General features: G+C 36.9%; 1 protein-coding gene across 1 annotated transcript in view; it reads left to right on the plus strand.

Annotated features, from left to right (window-relative positions):
* The window catches only part of MME (membrane metalloendopeptidase), a 96121-nt gene that overhangs the window by 70555 nt on the left and 6038 nt on the right, over positions 1-19528 (plus strand). Inside the window, exons 16-21 of the mRNA XM_077750092.1 lie at positions 5104-5162; positions 11158-11277; positions 12312-12445; positions 13512-13577; positions 16698-16793; positions 17126-17202. Of these exons, the coding sequence (XP_077606218.1) occupies positions 5104-5162; positions 11158-11277; positions 12312-12445; positions 13512-13577; positions 16698-16793; positions 17126-17202 (552 nt within the window). The remainder of the gene's footprint in view (positions 1-5103; positions 5163-11157; positions 11278-12311; positions 12446-13511; positions 13578-16697; positions 16794-17125; positions 17203-19528) is intronic.

A 19528-nucleotide genomic window follows, 5' to 3' on the forward strand; every position in this document is an offset into this window, starting at 1 on the left:
GTCATGATCTCGCGGTTCGTGGGTTCGAGCCCCGCGTCGGGCTCTGTGCTGACTGCCAGCTCAGAGCCTGGAGCCTGTTTCAGAGTCTGTGACTCCCTCTCTCTCTGACCCTCCCCTGCTCACGCTGTCTCTTTCTCTCTCTCTCCTAGAAATAAATTTAAATAAATAAATAAAATTGGTTTTTTTCATATTGAAGATAAGTAAATAAAAATGAGCACTTTCTTTCTTAAAGAGTTTAGCAAGGAAATGGCATTCACCATCGTACTGAAGCTTCTTATATAATACGGACTGACAGCTCTGAAATAGAGGATTTGGATGGAAGATGAGAGGGTCCTCTTTCTCCCTCGCTTACGTATTCATGTCCCAGTTGTATCGGTTAGTTTTAAAGTGCATTAGGAGAAGGTCAGAAAAGCACGCTGTGTCTTAGTTTCTACACCTGAAAACTAGAGGTGTCATCTATCTTATATGACTGGTTTGAAAGTTGAATGAAGGTTTATAGGAAACTCCGAAGTCTTGATGAAAGAATATTAATAAATGTAAAGGGTTCCAGTGGTTATTGGAATTGCAAAATGGGAATTCTCCTTTCCACGAGGACTTGAGGAAGATAGAGAAACCCATTGTTTCACACTGCTGATCTTAAAGGAGTTGCTTTGGGACCACTAGATGCTGGGGAACGGAACACTTTCAGGGAAACGGGCATTAACAATTTTGTTGTTTTAAGCTTTAAAGTTACACATGAGTGGGTGAAAGAGGAATTAAATTCCAGGTGCTTTTGCAATCCAGTGGGTTTATTGCATCCAAAAGGCTGCAGGATCAGGCTGTCGACTTCTGCCTTTCTTCCCTGCTATAAAAATGATGTCTTTGTGCTTTCATTTCATCACTGCCTGGGTTCTTCAGGGTAATAAGAGGAGAAGAGAAACACCTGGTCCCTGTCTCAAGGGTATTTCAGTCATATTTCCCGTCCACACTGTTAGTTCAGCTTTGAGGGCTGTGCTGCTTAGAGTGACCCGTCTTTGTTCTACCGTTGAATGCCCCAAAACCAGGATCCGTTCACCTGACAAAATTACGGCTCCAAAATTAAAAATAAAGTTTTCCTCCTTCTTGCTTTCCCACTCGTCGCTTAATACCACACACACCCAAACTCCTATACCGCAGACCATTGGAGGCAGGAAGAAAAATCAAAGACCAGTGTGACTTGATCACTCAGGTCTGACAGCTGCTCCAGGACGCTGCTAGTGTCTGGACTTCACTCTGGACATTAAAGGTATTGTCAGGTAACCTGCACTATCTATTATTTTAGGGCAAGAATCACCTCCAGTTGGTTTTCTCTTCTGATGTGCATTTTCTCTTTTCTGTGCTGCTTTTCAGCATCAAATGTGTCTCTGTTCCCTAAATGGAAACTTTTACAGAAACATTGAGGCTGCATCCAAATCAAATGAACTTATGGTTTCCATTACATCACCTTTAACTTGAAAAATATTTTATTTGCCCTAATTTAGCTTTTTACATCAACATACTGAGATATTTCATGACTGACCACACATATTAGACCTTGAACCTGTAACTGTTATCATCATTTTATTTGAGATGTAATGATCCAATCACAGTATTTCAAGTTTCACTGATGTTCCCCCGGACAGTATGCCCCGTGCTTTTGAATCTTGGTTATCACCCATGGGTGGTCTGAGGATGCAGTTGTACAAGTTCTCAAGGAAGGAAAGGCAAATACTACACACTACTTCTATGTGAGCCTAACCATCATAATTCCAATTTTATTTGAGAGTTTTGTGGTTATAAATAGCTTCGTATTTTCTGGAAAGTATAATCACCATGGATGTTTTAATATATAAAGCATTCCCTCCTGGAAAGTTACAGACATGAATCAAAATGCAATCATAAACCCCTCAAAGCCATGTAACAGAACAGCAGAAAAGCACTCAAACAAAGGTAGGACATTTATTTTTACCAAAGCGGTAAACATGAGGAAGGTCTATCAACTTTATTCATCAATGTCCTCCTTCTGACACCTGTTGCTGCCTGAAACATACTCACACATCCAGCTCCTTTCCTCTGTGCTATGCTTATTTTAAGAAAACCTTTTGGATTGGCACCTTCTGTCTTTCATTTGTAGCACGTGCCTGAGTCCAGAACTAAAAAACTGGCCTATGATTCGTGATTACCCAAAAAAGTCCATGCGGAGTATACCATCACTGAATCAGTTCATAATTGAGAAACTGAACCTTAAAACGGAGACCTAGAAATGTGTTACATCAGTTTTATAACAATTAAAATGAATAATCTCAAGCTATTTGTGCATAAAACCTACTGCCATAATTGGTATCAAAATGTTGAGGACACATGAAAAATACCTTTGTAAAGAGTCGCTGTAAGGAGTGGTGTTTCTCCTTAGGAGTAGCAGGAGCACATTTTCCATTTTGTCCCTCCTGCCAGACAACTGAGAACCACACTTGAACCTAAGTTGTAATAACTATGTGAATATATGCAAACATAATCCTAATAAATCATTTTTCCTGATCATGGTTTTTACTTAATATAAATATTGTCTTTCCTAATGCCTTCTTGGTCACACAAACAAAATCAACCTGCTCTGTATGGTTCCTGATCTCTTGATTTTAGTCTTAACACTCCTGGATTTATATGTTTCTGTTGTGAGTCATCACAAATCATGTGAGAATAAAGTGGAGTTTAATGAAAACAAATACAATTATTTGCTTGTAATCCCCAGCCTGCAAGAAATTAACATACTGATGACTCACCTAGGATGAAATTAGGAAAAACTGATATATCCGTCACACCATCCTGTTTGAAAATGTTTTTCTCCATTTAAAATGACATCAAACTACAAAAATATTGACCAACCATCCCCCCTCCGTCTTTAGATTTACTTTTGTTCTAAAGAAAAATTCACAGAAGTTTTATCTGGACGTTTTTTTAAATTTCCAAATATTTTTCTCTAAACGTCTGAGTCGTGTTATTGGAGATAAAACTCATACTTAATTAGAATTTATCAGACAGTTGTTATATATGGCTTTCACTCAGTTCTTTTTAAGAGATCAAAATAGGAACTCACATCTGACATCCCACAATAGTTACTGAAATTGTAGCTAAAATGTTGATTTGGACAGCTGACTTTATACTGCTTACCTTGCAAAGCAGGGTCTGGAAACAGTTCTGATTTAACCTCATTGTACTAATTACTATAAACTCCGTCCTTGAGTAGGATAATAATTGCCGCGCTAATTGTTGCCCTGAAAGTGGCATAACTACAGTGAAACCATTAGCTAATGACATATGATTGTCTTGAGGGTATGCGTTTGTGCTGACATTAAAGGGTTATCTGAAATAAGCATTATCTATTACTCAATGACTTTATACATTTATTTATCAATCTATCTATGTATTTATGTATCTATCTATCTATCTATTTATATAGCAGTCTTTTTAAGATGGGATATTACTCCTGCTGCAAGAAAGTGTTGAACAATCATTTTGTTTTTAATTTTATTGAAGTATAGTTGACATACAATGTTACATTAGTTTCAAGGGTAGGATATAGTGATTCGCTGGTTCTATACGTTATGCTGTTCTCACAAGTGTAGCTACCATCTGTCACATACAATGCTATTATAATACCATTGATTATATTCCCTATGCTCTACCTTTCATCTTATGACATTCATTCCCTAACTGGAAGCCTGTACCTCCCACGCCCCTTCACCCATTTTGCTCATCCCCCTACACCCCTCCCCTCTGGAAATCATGGGTTCATTCTCTGTATTTATGGGGTCTGGTTTTTATTTTTGTTTGTTTGTTTTGTTTTTTTAGATTCCACATATAAGTGAAATCATGTGGCATTTGTCTTTCTCTGCCTAACATCTTTCACTTAGCATTAAGACCCTCTAGGTTCATCCACGTTGCCACAAATGGCACGATTTCATTCCTTTTTAGACCTGAATAATATTCTAATAATGATTATTGGGTTCTTTTAATGTTCATTTATTTATTTTGAGAGAGAGCACGTGCACAAGCAGGGAGGGGCAGGGAAAGGAGAGAGAAAAACAGAGACAGAGACAGAACCCGAAGCAGGTTCAGCACTGTCAGCACAGAGCCCGATCTGAGGCTCAATCTCACAAACTGAGAACATATGACCTGAGCCAAAACCAAGAGTTGGACCCTTAACGGACTGAGCTCCCCCAGGTTTCCCCAACAATGATTACTGTCATGTGGTTTCTGTAACATCAGAGCAGAGAGCCATGGGAACATTGGCATCTGTTCTTTAACTTAATTCTGCCCTTAAATTATTGTCTGCGAGCTTTTTTTTTTTTCATTTTCTCATTTAGTCTTATGGTAACTTCTGCTTCTTGTTCATCTCTTCAACTAAACTAGCCTTCTGAAGTCAGGAATTGTATTTTATAAAATCTCTAAATTCTGTATGGAGACTAAGTCATGGTATATGTAGACAAATAAATCCACATAAGAACCACCTGGGTTTCACTTTGCAGTCATTATCCAAAAATATGCCTTTGCTCAATTAGCTGGAATGCTTCATTTAAAAAATAATTTAAATGGCAGTAATCAGAGGCAGATTACCTGAAACTTACTATCTGAGAAGGGGATATCCTAGTTTCAAAATAAACGAGGAGATTTAAAAAATTTAAATGTATTTGAATCTGAAGTTTCAACAACTTATACTTCAGTATTCTGTCAATTGCTCCAGAATTGTTGGTATAGTTATCTAGTATCAGCAACATAAAGGTAAACAAACATATTTCAATGTAATGTTCATTCATTGCAATTTCCAAAAAAGTACATCTGAATAGGTTTTGTGCTGTGAGATGCCTCCACAAAATTCACACAGGTGAAATAACGGATTTGCAGACCACGGTATATTCTGATTTTTCAAAAGGTAGAAGTATTTTCAAATAAGCTGTCTTACCTAGTGAACTAATTTTAATTTGTTGATCATATTCCAAAGAGAAAGTTAAGATTCCTCTCGGAATAGTAGTGATCCTTTTATTGTGTTGAGCAGACTGAATCAGACGATAATAGCATAATTTGTAATGAGTTCTTATGTTTCCATAGGTGGATAAGCGGAGCAGCTGTAGTCAATGCATTTTATTCTTCAGGCAGAAATCAGATAGGTAAGGTCTATTCCTAAATAATTCTTTAATATTTCTCTGTTGGTACCAGCTTGTAGTGAATCGCCTGACCAATTTAAGTACTCCCCATAAAAGCACAGCAGAGGCTGTGTTATTGATTTATTGAATATACTCCTTGAAAGCAAATGCATCCATGTACCTCTTTTCACTGTAAGAGCAAATTTTAAGTTAGTACAAATTACATTAAGTGGTTTTCTTTTGCAATGTTCTCATCTATGACTAAATGGTTTATCTTATGTCTAAGTACTTTTATTTTATTTCTGAATATTTTTAAAAGTCTCTCATGTCTCCATAAAGTTATACTGACTTTAGGACTTTCTAAGCATCAGCATAAGTTTAAGGCTGCATGAACCAGCTTTGCAGAAATCCCATCCTCCTGGCAATTATGTATGCCAGCTCTGGTGGGGATGGTCCTGATCTGTATCACCCATTGTTCTAGAAGACTCCAAAGGTCTCAGAAAGTTGAAAAATTAGGTTGAACCACGTGAAATTATATTTGCTTACCTACTTTTAATCAAAAAAGTAAAAAGGAATATGTTCACTAATAGTAATATTATAGGAATATGTACAGAAATGAATACATGAGTGAGTGATATAATGATTAAGTAAACGGCTGAATATAACAAAGATATATATATTTTTTTCCTGGAAAGACTTTGAAATCTTTAAACTTTTTCTTAAGTATTACATAAATGGACCCATTTTTTCCCAAGGGTTTTAAGTATGTAGAAAGGCACCCAACAGATTCACTACTGCCAGAGGTAAACAGTACAGTCGGTGTCTCCAGGTGTACTTCGTCTAGCTCTTCATTTCTAAATGTGGTCAAGAATCAAGAGAGGAAATCATTTCAGCATTGTCCTAAAATAAAATCTCATGCCTTAAACCTCATTTTTCTTGAATTCTGTTACAAATTAGATTAGAAATAGTGGGAAATCCTGTAGATTTTTACCATTGGTTGCAAAACAAACTTTAAAAGAAATTATAGCCCTAATTTTGTTGTAAAGTTTGATTATACCTTTCCCCATCACTTTTAAACCAAGGAAGAGTTAGCTAAGAAATTATCTTCATTTTTTTCTGGTCTGTTTATGGTCTTTATTTTTGGGGTAAATAGTTAACCTTCTGGAATTTATTTTGGTATATGACATGAAAATTAATTATATAAAATAATCAGAAAAGTTGTGTGCTTTTTTGTTTTGTTTTGTGTTTTTAAAATTTATTTATTTTGAGAGAGAGAGTGTGTGTACATGAGCAAGTAGAGCCAGTGGGGGAGGGGCAGAGAGAGAGAAGAAGAGAGAGAATCCCAAGCAGGCTCTATGCTCAGTGTAGAGTCCAACACAGGACTCAATCTCACAACCATGAGATCATGACCTGAGCTGAAATTGAGTTGGATGCTTAACCCACTGAGCCACCCAGACGCCCCAAGCCTTGTTTTTTATAACATATAAATAATAAGTACGTCATGTGCACCTGCTTAAAATCAATTAGCTCAAAGTCTAGTCTAAAACATTTGCTAGCTAGTACAATGATTACCTAAACCCAGACCAGAACCTGTTTAATGATCAACTCAGAACCCATATAGTCTACCCTTTTCAATGTATTCCTAAAAACCATTCAGTCCTTTCTTAAAAGTGCCTTTCTCTCTGGAGAGCCTTCTCTTTGAAGACCTCTTTCTGATATTAACTAGTTCTGTCAGTATAAGATCTAGTTCATTATAGACTTGGACTTAAACAAGATAATTAGCTTTTATGGTATTCTAAGGCAAAGTGAGGCAGCCTGGACTTCATTCTGTATTCGAGGAGACTAAAAGATACAGGTTTATTTTAATCCAGCTCAGGAAGGACCCTGGGTCCTATCAGACCTGGTGCTGGTTCATTCCAACAAGAAGACCCAAACAGACCCTTTGTAGAATGAGTCTGGCATGGTAATCCCTTCAGCCCCTCTCTAGAGCACGTCTACATAGTTTAGGTGAAGACAGGACCTTTTTAGGCTCTGAATTACCCATATCCCTGGAGCTGGCTCAAAATTGGTTCACTTCAGAGATTCCCTGATCAGAGAAGACCAGAGAATGTTCTCAGTTTGAATTTAATACCCTCAAACCAAAGAAGCACACAGCAAAAGGAAAAAGAAGGTAAAAGTGGCCTCACATTTCACAGAGTACTCCGTCATCCTCTGAATTGGCTGCAATAAGCATTCTTAATAAGAAAGACCTTTAAAGGATTCTCAAGATAAATTCACCAGATAGAAATTCAAAATCTGAAAAATTAACATCTTTTCATATGCTTGTCTTCTAATAACAGCAGTTCAGAGGAAAGGAAAGTGTCATGCAAGAAGAGAAATCTTTGACATATGTATGTTTTCTCTTTAACAATTCATTTAAATCTTCAAGATGGAGATTGTCTTAACTAAAAATAATTGAAGGGGTGCCTGGGTGGCTCAGTTGGTTAAGCATCCGACTTCAGCTCAGGTCGTGATCTAGCAGTCTGTGAGTTCAAGCTCCGCGTCATACTCTGTGTTGACAGCGCAGAGCCTGAAGCCTGCTTTGGATTCTGTCTCCCTGTCTCTCTCTGCCCCTTCCTCACTCACGGTCTGTCTCACAAAAATGAATAAATGTTAAAAATGTTTTTAAAAAATGATTGAAAATCCAGACCTTCATCTTTCTTCTAGATAGAAGTGTGTGTTTATACATACATAGATATACAACGTTTGATTTTGTTATTGTGCATTACATTATTAGAATTGATATAGAATAGCATCTTATAAATGACCCTCCTACCCTCACACAAATACCTTAAATTAGATCACATATAATCTCTCATGGGATTGGCCTTTTTACATTATGGTAAAAAAGAGCTTGTTTTATTATCATTTAGGGAGTTATTCATATTAATAATTTCTTCTTTTTAATTCAATTCCAAGCACTTTTTGTTCTAACTCACACAGGTAGACTATATTCTAAGTCTTATGCACCCCTGCCAGTTCACATCAATTAAAAAAAAAATCAGCTTCCCAGACAGGAAGGCATACTGAAACTGTTTAATTCACTGGTTCTTATTCCCCACACATTTGCTCCACAGAGCTCCAGAAACTTTCCATGGACTATTTAGTATATTCAACGTGGGTGGTGTATGATGACCTTGAAATAATATATTTTCTAAAGTTACCTGACTTGTTCTTAGATTCTTATCTAATTTTCAGACTTGAAAATTAAGAGCAAATATTTCCAAACATATTTCAATTAACCTAAAAAATAATATTTAACTTTTGCCACTCAAAATTGATTTTACCTGATATCATCAAGCTTTATATCAAAGATTCTAAAACTGGCTTGCTTGCAGCTTTAAAAAAAAAATAAAGCAGCGAAGCAAATGCATGGGAGGTAGGGAGAAAAACAGGGTTTTTTTTTTGTTTCAGGGACCAGTGACTTATCTCATTAACTAGTTGACAATCATGAATGTAAAAAATGTACAACTAAGCAATTAGTTATTATTAACAATTGTAAAGTCTACTAGTAATAGCGATAGGCTAATGGGGAAAATCCTCATTATTGAGATTTAGCTGATAATGTATAAGGAGACATCATAATTTGCGAAACTGAACTTGAAGACTAAAGTTTAATATGAGCCATAAAAATCTTATCACTTGCCTGACGAATGACATATCAAGGTATAATTAAGGCAGCAGGATCTTTACAGTTAATGTTTAGTCTTGATAGCACATTTCATAAGAGCATTTTATATAATGGGTGGGTTTTAATCAAAGTACATAGTGTAGGAGATAGTATTCACTCTAAGTTAATAAAGTACTGCACATAATTTTAATACTTTAAGCTAAAAATAATTTCTTGGCACTGTTGCTAACTCAGGCAGCTACATGTGAGGTATAACTTTTCATCCAAATTCTCCAAGGACAGAAGTATTTATTTTCTAATTATTTTGTCATTTTAGATGTTATGACAACTTTCCAGATTTTTTTAAAGGTCTGGAGAGCACTTAAATTGTCTAGCATATTTTTAAAGTCTCCTCTGTAAACATCTAATATTTATCCTTGAAATCCATGCACGGCTATGCCGTATTTGCCCCACCCAAAAGACAGAAACAACATATGCTACTCTGTGTAACTAGATCTTAGATTTTTTAAGGTCAGGGCCCTTCTCTTGAGTGTTCTTAGAATCCCACATAGCAGCCGCCTAGGGCTTTACATGCAATAGGTGTTGATACAAAAGATTTTTTTATTATTATTACAGGACATAATTCAGTAGATACTAGAATTTTAAAACATGTAAGATAAAACTGCTAAGTTACGGGCATTATGAGGAAAGGGAGGGCATGAGGGAGATAACGTAGGAGAGGACCATGGCGGCAAAGGCCAGGAAGAAGGTGCTGTATTTAGTTAGAAAGCATTAAAGCCATCTAAGGACTTTTCGCAGGTTAGTGATAGTGACCAGAGTTGCGTTTTAATCTGGCTGCAGGATGGATTAGATTTAGGATAGATTATAGTTGGGTGAGATAGGAAGTGGAAAAATCACATAGGAAATTAAATAATACTTTTTTTAATTTTTCATAATGGCTATTTATTTTTGAGAGACAGAGCACAAGCCGGGGTGGGGCAGAGAGAGAGAGGGAGACACAGAATCTGAAGCCGGCTTCAGGCTCTGAGCTGTCAGCACAGAGCACAACACAGGGCTTTAACTCACAAACTGTGAGTTCATGACATATGCCGAAGTTGGACACTTAGCCAACTGAGACACCCAGATGCCCCGTGGAATTTAAATAATTGTTAAGACAAGGAATGATAATATGAAGTAGGATGGTGGCAATAAGACTGATAGGAGAAGATAAACAGAAGAGATACTCCTGGAAGGAAGGTACATGACCTGGTCTTTTCCTAAGTAGACTGTGTAAGACTTCATAAAACAAACAAATATATATATATATACACATATACATATATATGTATGTATGTGTGTGTGTATGTATAGAGAGAGGCATTTAAGATAAATATAAAATGTTAATGTCAGATGATTGAGATCCTTCAAATGCCATTAACAGAAATAAAGTCAAGACAGTAATGGCTTAAAAGGGAAAATGGGGGCANAAAAAAAAAAAAGGGAAAATGATGAGCTTGATGTTTGACACATGAAATTTAAAGTTTATAAGATTTCTAAGTGTAGAAAGCTAGCAAGTTAATGTAGATGTCAGGATAGACATAAAAATAGGTTATTTATTTAGTAAAGTCTTCAGTAAATTCATTTGCTCATTCATCACTGATTATTCACCTATTCAATATATTTCTTAAGCATCTGTTATGTTCCAGGCACCTTGCTAGTTTTAGGTGCTGGAGATAATGAACTCACAAAACAAATGGACTCAACAAATAAAGAAACAAATGTACCTCCAGACCCACAGATCTCTGCTCTCAAAGGACTGATACTTGAGGTGTTAGATCAGGTGAGAGTGATAAGATAAAGAAGGACAACAACCAAAAATAAGGAAATAAACCATCATAGTTGCCTTGTTAAAAATAAAATAGAGCAATGTAATTGGAGGATGCCTTTGATTGAGTGGTTCTGTTTACTTAACAAGCTATTGTAGATGAATAAAATATTAGAGATGACATTAAAGGTAATACTTGTGTTATTAAATAACTGTTTCTCCCAAATATTTGCAGGGGGGAAAAGACCTTTTGAATGAAGATGATTATTTTCCCTTGCTCTAAACTCTTTATAGCAAAAAACAATCTTAGAAGAGTTTGTAAGGTGAATAGTGATTATAAATCATAGATTACGATGCTGCTTTGGGATGAACTCTCTGTCGTCATCAATAATAAAAGACCTACATATGTTTCATCACAGAAGATTTTTATGTACAATTAAGTGAAACTGACATACTGGAAAATAGCTTAGCAGGCAGAAAGCCAGCCCCGGGCCTGCCATCACAGAATAATGCCAATAATCTTCAACCATCTTCTTTCTTTGTAGTCTTCCCAGCTGGCATTCTGCAGCCCCCCTTCTTCAGTGCTCAGCAGTCTAACTCGTTGAACTACGGGGGTATTGGCATGGTCATCGGACACGAAATCACCCATGGCTTCGATGACAATGGTAAAGTGTAGTGGACACTTCCTTTTGGCTGAGATAGATCCTAATAAACCTGATTAAGAGTTATTATACTTGATCAGTACAAGAACACATTTATTCATCAGTGTATCATTGGCTAATAATCCTCTGTTTAGTATTCCTTTTAAGTTGTTGCTTAGAAAGATCGGAAATTTCTAGTAGTGAGGTAAGCAATGTGTGCGTTCCGCTCTGACAGAATAACACAAATACTCTCATTGAGAAGGCACTGATGTTTGTCAACACCAATGATAAATGTCTGGTCTTATTTCATGAAAGTGTCTATTAAACTCAACTCAACGATTCAGTAATTTCATAGGTAGGTACTAGTATCATTTCTATTTTTTTTAATGGAAAAAAGTAGAGGCACATGAAAAACTTGCTTGAAGTTAAAAGCTAGGAATTAGTGGAATCAGGATGTGAGTTCAATCCTTTGTCTTTGTAGCCCTTTCCATATTCACTCCATCATCAGTAACTATTTAAAAGGATAAGAAAATGAAGTGTTAAAACATGACATATAAGAAATGCCACTGTAGCTCAAAAAAGGGAAAGACCACTGAATTTCGGGTTAGTGGGAAAGCCCCAGGAGGAAAGCAACTCTTTCTTTGTGCTTGGAGTAGAGGGAAACTGAGTCCACAAAGTTTCATGAGGTGTCTAAGATATGAAATGAATGCAGAATAAAAATAGTGATCATTTTAAATCTCAAAATATCAAATTACACAGACTTGGTCAATATGAAAACCCTCCAAAGAAAGAAGGCACGGTCTCCGGCGCGGCTTACCTGGTGGCGCCGGCTGAGGTATCAGGAGCCAACACTAAGGCACATCAGCAAAGCAGGCCCTGGCAGCCCAGGCTTCATTGGGGCAGGATGAGAAAGGGAGCCGTTTCTCTGATCACCTACCTCTCCAGCGTAGGATTCTCTCACATAGTAGTATTTCGGACCTTGCCTTTCAAATTAAAGATACCTTCTTTTAATTCTTGATGTCATGAGTTCCCATTTTGCTTAAATCATTATATTACAGGCAGAAATTTTAACAAGGATGGAGACCTGGTTGACTGGTGGACTCAACAGTCTGCAAATAATTTTAAAGAGCAATCCCAGTGCATGGTGTACCAGTATGGAAACTTCTCCTGGGACCTAGCCGGTGGACAGCATGTATGTCATCAGCACTCTCTGGAGAAGTTTTAGAGATACTTTATCTTTTTTATTGTGGTTGTTGTTGATGTTTTATTTTATTTGAGGATAGATGACACATAATGTTACATTAGTTTCAAGTATACAACTTAATGATCTGACAATTTTATACATTGTGCTGTGTTCACAAGTGTAGCTACCATCTGTCTCATGACGTTATTACAGTATCCCTGACTGTATTCCATATGTTCTGCTTTTGATTCCTGTGCCTTACTCATCCTGTAACTGGAAGCGTGCCCAGTCTTGTCTTCACCTATTTTGCCCATCTGCTATCACCTTCCCCTCTGGCAACCATCAGTTTGTTTCCTATATTTATAGTTCTGATTTTTTTATTCAATTTTTTTTAGATTCCATTTACGGAAAATCATTTGTTTTTCTCAGTTGGACTTATTTCACTTAACATAATACCTTCTAGGTCCATCTATGTTGCCTCAAATGGCATGATCTCATCCCTTTTTATGGCTGTGTAATATTTCTTTTTTTTTTAATATTTTTATTTATTTCTAGGAGAGAGAGAGACAGCGTGAGCAGGGGAGGGTCAGAGAGAGAGGGAGATACAGACTCTGAAATAGGCTCCAGGTTCTGAGCTGGCAGTCAGCACAGAGCCCGACGCGGGGCTCGAACCCACGAACCGCGAGATCATGACCCAAGCGAAAGTCGGACGCTTAACCGACTAAGCCACCCAGGCGCCCCGGCTGTGTAATATTTCTATGTGGTGTGTGTGTGTGTGTGTGTGTGTGTGTGCACGCGTGCAAACTTCTTCCTTACCCATTTGCCTATCCGTAGACACTTAGATTGCTTCTATGTCCTGGCTGTTGTAATGCTGCAGTAAATAAATATATCTTTTCAACTTAGTGTTTTTGTTTTCCCTGGATAAATACCCAATAGTGAAATTATTGGATCGTGTGTTATTTCTATTTTCAACTTTTTGAGGAATAGATATAGTCAATCTTAAGTGCATTGTTGATGCCTTTTTAACAACCCAAATACAGGGAAGAATCCTTAAGCATCTTTTGTTTTTTAACAGCTCAATGGAATTAATACACTGGGAGAAAACATTGCTGATAATGGAGGTATTGGCCAAGCATACAGAGTGAGTGACAATATTGTTTCCCACTTTAATGGTTGCAGTATATATTTATCATATTCAATCACTGATGTAAAACCTTTTGCAAAAGACACATATAATGTAGGGATTATGCAATGAATAGAAAGTAGAAAATACATGGGGGAAAAAGGGATTGTAAGTGTGCTAACCAGAAGGAGCAGTACAGTTATGATTGAGCTAAACACCAGTCCAGGCTCCCAAGAAGCTGAGGAGAAGAAGAAACATGGAATGTTACATCAACAGAAACAAGGGGACATGCATGTTCCACAGAGGAAGCAACATTTTTCTAAGAAATAATCCCTGAAATAATTTTTTTCAAAACGGTGCCTCATAAAAAGCATTATTTCAGTCATTAATCAGTGTACTAAACAGGACCTTCAGTTTTACAGCAGGTGAAGCAGTTGGGAACCATAATCAGCATAAACCAGTCCAGTTACAACAATACACTGAGGGAATGAAGTGATATGGCTCCAGCATGTGGCCCCGTAGTCATCCCAACTATTATACCTGGAGGGGTATATCCATGGATCATCCCTTAGAATCTCACTTAGGCTTCCATTCATTCTTGCATTCAACAAATACTTGTTGAGGACCTTACTGTTCTCAGTGCAGGAGATGTAACTGCAAAGCGTCCATGAAATATGTCATTATTTGATGGTTAGAGCAAGGTTTGAAGGATGGTCTAGTCGATGCCATGGGCACAAGAAAAAGTAAGGATTTTCACAGGAGAGTAGGGGGATACTGGTCTGGGAAGCAACAAGAAAAGGGAGAGAGGGTAGTTTTGAATGCTTCTTCCAACCCTGAAGTAGCTCACATGTGGAACAATGAGCAGCATATACTTGAGAAGGGACAAGGGACAAGGTGCTCCAGGACAGAACCAGGCTTCTTTAAAACAAAGACGGATGGAATGTCCTCTGCAATGGATGAGGATGTAGGGTTATTTTCTCTAACTGGGTTAAGGGGAGTAGGAGGGCATCAGTGGTTGGGCCAGGAAGAGGGAAGCAGTGTGGGAGAAATGACTGGTAGAGTCTATGTGTGAGGCTGGAGAGATTAAGCTGCCTGCAGTTTCCAAAAGAATGAGTCCCAGCAGAGTCCTGGCGGATGGTAGATTGCTGCTGCTTGGAATACTTGTTAATATTTTGACTGGATGCCAGGCAATGTGCATTTCACCTCTTTGGATGCTAGGTATTTTGTTTTCGCACAAATATTCTTGAGCTTTATAGTTGGACACAGCTAAATTCTTCAGAAATGGATTGATCCTTTTGGATCTAGCTTTTACAACTTGTTTGGTGGGATTAGGGTAATATTCAGCCTAGGGACAACTCTCCCCTGCGGAGACAAGACCCTGCTGTGCAAATCTCGAGGTCTCCATTTTCGTCTTGTGTGAGTACTAGGCATTTTTATCTCTAATCCTTTTTCATGGTTCCTTCCCTAGTTTCTGGTAGTTTGCTCATATGCATACTCACATACTCAGCTGAATACTTGATCTCTAGAGATATTCTTCTGTGTGGCTTTCTCCTTTTTAGCATCCTGTCCTTGGTGTCCTTGAACTCTCAGCTCTTTCTCAACTCAAGCAGTCTCTTAGGCTCTGATTGAGTTTCTCTTCTCTATGTTGTAGCTTGCAAATGCTTAAGGCAATAAACTGGGACAATTATAGGGCTTAGCCTATATGTTTACCATCTCAGAGAGGTAACTCTTCTTTTTGCCTGATGTCAAGTGTCATGCACACCATTGTTGCATGTATTTTGTCCATCATTTGGTTGTTTCAGCAGAAAGGTAAATCCAGTTCCTGCCACTCCATCTTGCCTGGAAGTGGATGGGATTGGCACTCTTAATACTCCCACGGTTATTCTAATATTCAGACAGATGATAAATCATTCCTGTAAAAATCTAGCCAAAATCTGGGTTAATGGTACTTCCATGAAGATCTTGACCTAAAACAAGTAAAGAATTATTATAATGAAGCAAATTACAAATGTGCAAATATTTTATTATATTTTAAATCATAGCATCTAATACCCTGTACCTTTGCCGTATTGGGAGCTCCCTAGGAGGAAGCAGGATCAAGTCTTCCCCATGTTCCTAGCATCTTTACAAAGGAGATACTCAGTAAATCTATGTCAGTGGCAAGGAAGAAGAAATGAAATATATCTTCTGCTTATCTAATTGATCACTTTCCTTTGTATTAAATTGGAAATAACACCTTTCAGAAAGTTGGCTGTAGATCTTTAAGTATATTTAGTCGAGGAAAACTACATTTTTAATAGTGTTCATAAGGCCTTAAGAATTAAGAACATTTTCTGACATTCAAGTAACCTAAATTCCTTCTTCCTAATGTAACTGAGGTTCAGTCTATTTTGCCCTGTCTTGCAGGGGGCCACAATAATTCCTCATCTTTATCCTTAGAACCATAGGATACTAATTTTTAAGAGATCTAAAGGAATTCCTTGACTTTGGCCATGAATCATTCAAACAAAGTATGATGAAAGTCTTTGCTAAGAGTAGTAACTGAGGTAAATATAACCATCACAAACTCCCTTAGCAATCCATTCTTCCAACTAGCTGTACCTATCCATCTATCTATAGAACAACATTTAGATAAGTTTTTCACCATTTATTTAAGTCATCCATTCATTCGACTGACATTTATTGATCATTGACATTTTCAAAGCACTTTTAAATAAATTTTGGGGTTTTTTTATTTAAAAAAATTTTTTTTATGTTTTATTTATTTCTGAGAGAGAGAGAGAAAGGCAGCGTGAGCAGGGGAGGGTCAGAGAGAGTGGGAGACACAGAATAGGAAGCAGGCTCCAGGCTCTGAGCTAGCTCTCAGCACAGAGCCCAACGTGGGGCTTGAACCCACGAACCGTGACATCATGACCTGAGCCAAAGTTGGACGCTTAGCCGACTGAGCCACCCAGGCATCCCAATAAATTCTGGTTTTCTTTCTATCCATTAAATAGTTGTAGGTTGCCATATGTAAACATATTATTATGATGATCCTGATATAAAAGGTTAATTACTTGGTTACATAGTCTTTTGCAAAGATTCATACATAAATTTCAAAATTATAAACAGCATGTTTCCATTTCATTAACTGCCTAGGCCTATCAAAATTATGTTAAAAAGAATGGTGAAGAAAAACTACTTCCTGGACTTGACCTAAATCACAAACAACTATTCTTCTTGAACTTTGCCCAGGTAGTGTATCTTTCTTGAATGATAGATATGAAAATCATTTTGAGTTATAATTTCATAGTAAGTTAAATACTGCATGCTGAGTTTTCCTGTTTTAATCAGTATGGCAGAGCATTTGACTTGACTGACTTTTCATTGTTTATAACAGACTATCACATCATATTAATGATAATTATGTTTCTGGTTGCCTATCACTGAACAATATTTGAAGAGTAAATGGTTGAGGAATGCAGAATTCCAATTTAATTTTTGCAGTAGGAAGTTGGCCTGCCCAAACAAATATTCTTAGACTGAACCTAAGCATGCTACTTTCCTTTCTCTGTTCCTATCCCTAGGTGTGGTGTGGGACCTACAGGCCAGAGTATGCTGTCAACTCCATTAAAACAGATGTTCACAGTCCAGGGAATTTCAGGTACGTGGGTTTGAACAGCAGTCAGGTGCCCCAATATTGATTCCATTCCTCCTAAATTTGGAAACTGGTTTTTTTTCTAACTCCGACTACACAATTTTGAAATACAATTTTTTTTTCTTTTGAGGGTCATAGAACAATCAACAGAACAAATCAGGATAAATGTCCTGTTTACATGAGCATAGCCTTGCCTGCTGTTATCCTCAGAACATACGTGACCTGTGCTCAGTGCTTGATGGACACCAACAAAGATGTTGCCTGAGTATAGTGGCTCTATTTCAGGCCAGCACAGACATCTTTAAGAGGCTATGAAAAGTTTAGGCCTAGCACCAATGAGTAGCCATTCCAAAGAAAGATTTCCACTTAACATAAAGAGAAATGTTCTTTAATTAGAGGTTGACTAGAATTAGAGGTTTAATCAGAGCTAATTAAAGGCTGTCCAACATAAAGTTAGCCCCCAAGCTCCAGGAGAAAACACCTTGAAGCAGAGGTCAGAGAAGAACTCATCAAACATGCTGGAGAAAAATGCTCTGTAGACTGGAGGGTTGAGTTAGAAGAAATCTAAAGTCCTTCTGAGACCAGAAAATATAAGAGAAATCAATACAGTGAAAGAGAATCAGTCTAACCAGCATTTCAGTGTTAAATCCTGGATCCCTATGTATCCAATTTAGGACTAAATTATTAACGCTCTCCCTTCCAACATACAATACCACTTCATCACTGATTTATTGATCAACAACAACACTTCTCAGGCAGGAACTCTGAAAAGCAAATTAAAAATTTTGTAGAGTGGTTGGGAAACAGTTTCAGAACAAAAGAGAATTAAGGGGCTGAGTTTTAAAAGCCCCTCTTAAAATACACATAAGCATACTGCCCCAATCATTTACTACTGGGGAAAAAGCATATTCAATTATGAAATAATAAATAGCACATTTACAAATTAAAGAATTTACTCAGCTCGCTCCAGTATCATCATTGTAATCATCATCATTTAGTATTTGCCTTAACAGTTCTTTCAAAATTCATTTACTCGGCAACTGTTTATTGTATGCCCATTATGTTTATAATCCAAGGTAAATTCAGTCTTGCTAGAATATTCAAATTAACTTCTTTTTTAGATAAAAAGCAGCAAAAGTCACTAGGTCAAGTCCCATGATGGTTTACCCAAGTAACTGTTTTCATTTCTAGAATTTTCTTTTTCCTACCTGAAGTCTTCAGAAGTGAAGATACAGGAATCTAATTCTTAAGACAACAGAGAGCAATTTATAAGCTCACATCAACCATGAAAGCAGTCTAATTGGTCAAAGTTCTTCCCTCCATATGCCCATGAACTAAAACATATATCCATAGAAACCTAAGTGAATTTAAGTAGTATTACTGTCGTACCTGATACACCTGGTATCATCAGAGCATGGGGCTTGCAAATTAAAGTTTTGGATCGCTACAATTTGTCCCTTGAGTGTTAATGTTTTCATCTTAACCACGGATTAAAATTTCTCTGTTTAAAATATATTTTCTACCCTGTTTCCTTATTAACACAGTATCCTCAACAAAACCTAGCCTTTTTTTTTTTTTTATAACGACAGCCTGTTGTTATGACTATTAGTTGGCATTTTAGCATTTATTAGTTAATGCTAGTGTGGGAAACTACTTATTCCTACAATATAGAGACACTGATGGGGATACAGTAGTGCTTTTTTTCACTTTTAATTTTGGCTTTTTATTAGGGTTTTTCTGGTTGTTTCTTTCCTAGTTCTCTTTTTCTGTTACTACATTGCCTGCCTTTTGCCATCCCATTACTTTATTCTGATTAAGTCAGAAAGCATATCTTTATACTACTCTTGAACTCTTGAGTTCCACCCATGACTTACCATTTGCAAGCTGTTACTTAATCTCTGTGTCTCAATTTCTTGATATATAAAATAGGGATTAAATTCTCATGAGAGTCATTGAAGATTAATGTTAATATAGAAGTGTCTATTACATATAGATGTTTGAAAATTAGTACGAGGATTATTTTTAGATAAGAAAAGTATAAACAGAATAAGAATTTCCAGGAGTAAATAGATGGACTTTGAAACACTTTTTATTAACTAAAGTCAGGGGCTCTTTGTTGCTTATTTCTTATGTCTGTATAGTTCAGAATGTCAGCAACTGATCACTGGTTAAATGATATGTAGGTAAATACATAACTGTTTTCTACCTTCAATTTTAAAATGAAACAATTTTATTATAAATACATAAAATTTGCTCTCTGTAAAAGCACATATTATCTTATCATAAAATGTGTAAAATTATTTGTAATTTTCATTTTCTCTGTTCTGGTGCA

The sequence above is a fragment of the Crocuta crocuta genome, unplaced genomic scaffold, assembly GCF_008692635.1.
Source record: "Crocuta crocuta isolate KB4526 unplaced genomic scaffold, BGI_CrCroc_1.0 scaffold19, whole genome shotgun sequence".
NCBI lineage: Eukaryota > Metazoa > Chordata > Mammalia > Carnivora > Hyaenidae > Crocuta > Crocuta crocuta.